General features: G+C 39.9%; 1 protein-coding gene across 1 annotated transcript in view; it reads right to left on the bottom strand.

Moving 5' to 3' along the window:
- Window positions 1–405: 405 nt before the first annotated feature.
- Window positions 406–6118, bottom strand: part of LOC133547144 (gastrula zinc finger protein XlCGF28.1-like) — an 11740-nt gene continuing 6027 nt past the window's right edge. The window contains exon 3 of the mRNA XM_061892968.1: window positions 406–2097. Within this exon, the coding sequence (XP_061748952.1) occupies window positions 824–2097 (1274 nt within the window). The 3' untranslated portion in view covers window positions 406–823. The remainder of the gene's footprint in view (window positions 2098–6118) is intronic.

The following is a 6118-nucleotide window of genomic DNA, read 5'->3' as shown; positions in this document are numbered from 1 at the left end:
CGATCATTTCGAAAGATCGTGTTTCGAAGAGGGTCCCTTGCGAATGGCAGAGATGGGCATCGCCACCACCCGTCAACTGGTGCTGAAGAAAGGTGCGGGGCCGACCTTCAAGTTGTACAGGTATGACCATATTATCTCGTTAAAACACTAGTAACACAATGAGCAGATAAGGGTTTTTCCAGAATGATACTAGTAAATGTGTCTAATAACATCTAAATCGCTCTCACTGAATAGTCTTTATTTTGTTCATTTTATCTAGTCCTTCACTCTCACTTTCCTCATCCACGAATCTTTCATCCTCGCTCAAATTAATGGGGAAATCGTCGCTTTCTCGGTCTGAATCGCTCTCGCAACTGGTGGCCATGATTGTGAACAATGTGAGGATTTGAGGGAGTCCACAACCTGTGACGTCACGCGCACATCGTCTGCTTCTTCCGGTACAGACGAGGCTTTTTTATTAGCGACCAAAAGTTGCGAACTTTGTCGTCGATGTTCTCTACTAAATCCTTTCAGCAAAAATATGGCCGTATCGCGAAATGATAAAGTATGACACATAAAATGGACCTGCTATCCCCGTTTAAATAAGAAAATCTCATTACAGTAGGCCTTTAAAAAGTAATTCCAGGACAACATATAACAGTAGAAGATGAGAAGCATTACATACAACATCAAATATACGTTCATATTAACCATGCTGTGTTCATAAAGTAAATTTTGCACAATCACTGTTTAAGTGTTTTTAAATTCCTGCAGCTTCCGTGACTGTTACACACTTGTGTTTACTGACTTTATACTTAACCCGGAACATCTTATCACACACAGTTCATCTGAACGGTTTCTCTCCAGTGTGTGTTCTCATGTGTGCTGTCAAGTTTTGTTTTCTGGAGAAAGTCTTCTTACATACAGAGCAAGTAAAAGGTTTCTCTCCGGTATGTGTTCTCATGTGCGTGGACATGTTAGGCTTTCTGGAGAAACTCTTTTTACAAACAGAGCAAGTAAAAGGTTTCTCTCTAGTATGTATTCTCATGTGTCTGGTCATGACAGTCTTTATAGTGAAACTCTTCTTACAAACAGTGCAAGTAAAAGGTTTCTCTCCCGTATGTATTCTCATGTGTGTGGTCATGTCAAACTTTCTGGAGAAACTCCTGTTACAAACAGAGCAAATAAAAGGTTTCTCCCCAGTATGTTTTCTCATGTGTATGGTCATGGCAAGCTTCATGGAGAAACTCTTCTTACAAACAGAGCAAATAAAAGGTTTCTCTCCAGTGTGTGTTCTCATGTGTGTGGTCATGTCAAGCTTTCTGGAGAAACTCTTCTTACAAACAGAGCAAGTAAAAGGTTTCTCTCCAGTATGTGTTCTCATGTGTGTGGTCATGTTACGCTTTGTGGAGAAACTCTTCTTACAAACAAAACAAGTAAAAGGTTTCTCTCCAGTGTGTTTTCCCACGTGTATCGTCATGTGTTGCTTTGTGGAGAAACTCTTCTTACAAACAGAGCAAGTAAAAGGTTTCTCTCCAGTATGTGTTCTCATGTGTGTGGTCATGTTACGCTTTGTGGAGAAACTCTTCTTACAAACAGAGCAAGTAAAAGGTTTCTCTCCAGTATGTATTCTCATGTGTACTGTAAAATTACTCTTGTGTCTAAATGATTTCCCACATTCAGAGCAGTCAAAGTGTTTGTTGTTAGTGTGATGTCTCGTATCACCTTTAGAGTCGTTTTTACTCTCCAAAGGTTTTTGGATGTGGTCACTGTGATCAGAAGAGTGTGACATCATGTGGTCCATGTCTGACAGTGGAGCAAAAATGCTGTCTGGTTCTGACTTTATATCTTCACAATGCTCTCCATCAGCTTCTGTGATGTGTTGACTTACAAGCTCCGCCCCTCTGTTCTCCTCACTTTGACTGTGGTGAAGCTGTAAGGACTGAGCCTCATCTTCATCATTATCCTCCACCAACATTTGAAGCTGCTTCCACAGTTCCTCCTCTTCTTCTTTAATGTGGGAGGGGGCCTGTCGCTCCTTCTGTCCCACACTGGAGCTCCACTCCTGCTGCTTGGAGGGAATCTCTTCATGACTCTCTGCTGACACCTGCTGGACGTCTGCAGAACATAGAACACAAATGAGGTGTTACTGTATAGAAGTTTGCAGTATTCAAACTATTCACATGTGAGCTAGGCCAAATAGACAGTGATGGGCAAGCGACCTGGAAAACGTAGTAAGCTAAGCTACAAGTTACTCTCCATTAAATGTAGCAAAGCTATCCTTGGAGAATTGTAGAAAGCTACACTACACGCTACACTGCAAAAGTAGCTTGCCACATCAAAGCTACATTTAACAGCATTTCTATCTATTGGCCCACATGTATAATATCAATGTTAATGTAACTGAGAGTGTGCACATGGACCCAGTGAGGGTCAATTGCTGTTAACTATCTGTCATTGAGCTGGGGACACCTTACAAAACACTCCACAGTGTGCATTCATGTATTTGTTCTTGTATTTCTACCCTTCTTGAGACACCAAGTACCTTCCATATGAGGAGGTGTGAACAAGTTAGGACATAAATCATGGTGCCATTACGGAAAACCGTTGTATCTAATAGAGAATGTCTCATTTGCACCCCCGGTGGTGAAATCTATCAAAATTAGGGTGGTCCCAAAAAGGAGGAATTTTTCAAATTGAATGTGTGTCGGTTTTAAAAGTGCTCCCCTTCTGATCAACATATGAAATAACAAGTGAATGTAAGAAATCGAAATGATCCTGCTTATGCCAAAATGATTTCGAAAAAGTGTATACCGTATTTTTCAGAGTATAAGTCGCTCCGGAGTATAAGTCGCACCTGCCGAAAATGCATAATAAAGAAGGAAAAAAACATCTAGGTCGCACTGGAGAATAAGTCGCATTTTTTGGGGACATTTATTTGATAAAACCCAACACCAGGAATAGACATTTGATAGGCAATTTAAAATAAATAAAGAATAGTGAACAACAGGCTGAATAAGTGTACTTTATATGAGGCATAAATAACCAACTGAGAAGGTGCCTGCTATGTTAACCTAACATATTATGCTAAGAGTCATTCAAATAACTATAACTTATAGAACATGCTATACCTTTACCAAACTATCTGTCACTCCTAATCCATAAATCCCATGAAATATTATACGTCTAGTCTCTTACGTGAATGAGATAAATAATATTATTTGATATTTTACACTAATGTGTTAATAATTTCACACATAAGTCGCTTCTGAGTGTAAATCGCACCCTCGGCCAAACTATGAAAAAAACTGCGACTCATAGTCCGGAAAATATGGTGTGTGTGTATATATATATATATATATATATATATATATATATATATATTAGTGGTGTGGGAACAAATCAATTCGAAGTTGGGTCGCGATTCTCACGTTGTGCGATTCAGAATCGATTCTCACTTTTTTTTTTTAAATAAATAAAAACTAATCAATCCAACAAAACAATACACAGCAATACCATAAAACAATGCAATCCAATTCCAAAACCAAACCTGACCCAGCAACACTCAGAACTGCAATAAACAGAGCAATTGAGAGGAGACACAAACACCACACAGAACAAACTAAAAGTAGTGAAACCAAAATGAATATCATCAACAACAGTATCATTATTAGTTATAATTTCAGCATAGCAGTGATTAAAAATCCCTCATTGACATTATCATTAGACATTTATAAAAAAAAAAAAAAAAAAGAACAATAGTGTCACAGTGGCTTACACTTGCATGGCATCTCAAAACCTCGATCCTGACCTCATGGTAAACTACCGACCGGTGTCTCACCTTCCCTTTATTTCAAAAATCCTCGAAAAAATTGTTGCGGAGCAGTTAAATGAACACTTAGCGTCTAACAATCTATGTGAAACCTTTCAATCCGGTTTCAGGGCAAATCACTCGACGGAGACAGCCCTCGCAAAAATGACTAATGATCTATTGCTAACGATGGATTCTGATGCGTCATCTATGTTGCTGCTCCTCGATCTTAGCGCTGCTTTCGATACCGTCGATCATAATATTTTATTAGAACGTATCAAAACACGAATTGGTATGTCAGACTTAGCCCTGTCTTGGTTTAACTCTTATCTTACTGATAGGATGCAGTGTGTCTCCCATAACAGTGTGACCTCGGACTACGTTAAGGTAACGTGTGGAGTTCCCCAGGGTTCGGTCCTTGGCCCTGCACTCTTCAGCATCTACATGCTGCCGCTAGGTGACATCATACGCAAATACGGTGTTAGCTTTCACTGTTATGCTGATGACGCCCAACTCTACATGCCCCTAAAGCTGACCAACACGCCGGATTGTAGTCAGCTGGAGGCGTGTCTTAATGAAATTAAACAATGGATGTCCGCTAACTTTTTGCAACTCAACGCCAAAAAAACGGAAATGCTGATTATCGGTCCTGCTAGACACCGAACTCTATTTAATAATACAACTCTAACATTTGACAACCAAACAATTAAACAAGGCGACACGGTAAAGAATCTGGGTATTATCTTCGACCCAACTCTCTCCTTTGAGTCACACATTAAAAGCGTTACTAAAACGGCCTTCTTTCATCTCCGTAATATCGCTAAAATTCGCTCCATTCTGTCCACTAAAGACGCTGAGATCATTATCTATGCGTTTATTACGTCTCGCCTCGACTACTGTAACGTATTATTTTCGGGTCTCCCCATGTCTAGCATTAAAAGATTACAGTTGGTACAAAATGCGGCTGCTAGACTTTTGACAAGAACAAGAAAGTTTGATCACATTACGCCTGTACTGTATATACCTTTATATACATATATACATACATATATACCTGTACTGGCTCACCTGCACTGGCTTCCTGTGCACTTAAGATGTGACTTTAAGGTTTTACTACTTACGTATAAAATACTACACGGTCTAGCGCCATCCTATCTTGCCGATTGTATTGTACCATATGTCCCGGCAAGAAATCTGCGTTCAAAGGACTCCGGCTTGTTAGTGATTCCCAAAGCCCAAAAAAAGTCTGCGGGCTATAGAGCGTTTTCTGTTCGGGCTCCAGTACTCTGGAATGCCCTCCCGGTAACAGTTCGAGATGCCACCTCAGTAGAAGCATTTAAGTCTCACCTTAAAACTCATTTGTATACTCTAGCCTTTAAATAGACTCCCTTTTTAGACCAGTTGATCTGCTGTTTCTTTTCTTTTTCTTCTATGTCCCACTCTCCCCTGTGGAGGGGGTCCAGTCCGATCCGGTGGCCATATACTGCTTGCCTGTACTGCTTGCCTGTGTATCGGCTGGGGACATCTCTGCGCTGCTGATCCGCCTCCGCTTGGGATGGTTTCCTGCTGGCTCCGCTGTGAACGGGACTCTCGCTGCTGTGTTGGATCCGCTTTGGACTGGACTCTCGCGACTGTGTTGGATCCATTGTGGATTGAACTTTCACAGTATCATGTTAGACCCGCTCGACATCCATTGCTTTCCTCCTCTCTAAGGTTCTCATAGTCATTATTGTCACAGACGTCCCACTGGATCATTATTGTCACCGATGTCCCACTGGGTGTGAGTTTTCCTTGCCCTTATGTGGGCCTACCGAGGATGTCGTGGTGGTTTGTGCAGCCCTTTGAGACACTAGTGATTTAGGGCTATATAAGTAAACATTGATTGATTGATTGATAAGCTGGACAACACACTGTGTCCAATGTTTTCACAAAGATAAAATAGGTCATATTTTTTGGTTCGCTTAATAGTTAAAAAACATTTACATTATTGCAATCAGTTGATAAAACATTGTCCTTTACAATTATAAATGTTTTTTTACAAAAATGTATTACTCTGCTAGCATGTCAGTCGACTGGGGTAGATCCTGCTGAAATCTATGTATTGAATGAATACAGAATCCTTTTGAATCGGAAAAATATCGTTTTTGAATTGGGAATCATGTTGAATCGAAAAAAATCGATATCTAATCGAATCACAACCCCAAGAATAGATACTGAATCGAATCGTGGGACACCCAAAGATTTTCAGCCCTAATACATATATACATACATACATACATACATATATATATATATATATATATATATATATATATATATATATATATA

Source organism: Nerophis ophidion, unplaced genomic scaffold (assembly GCF_033978795.1).
Source record: "Nerophis ophidion isolate RoL-2023_Sa unplaced genomic scaffold, RoL_Noph_v1.0 HiC_scaffold_68, whole genome shotgun sequence".
In the NCBI taxonomy this organism is placed as follows: Eukaryota; Metazoa; Chordata; class Actinopteri; order Syngnathiformes; family Syngnathidae; genus Nerophis; species Nerophis ophidion.
The sequence above is the reverse complement of the archived record's forward strand: the minus strand, read 5'-3'. Positions and strand labels throughout refer to the sequence as shown.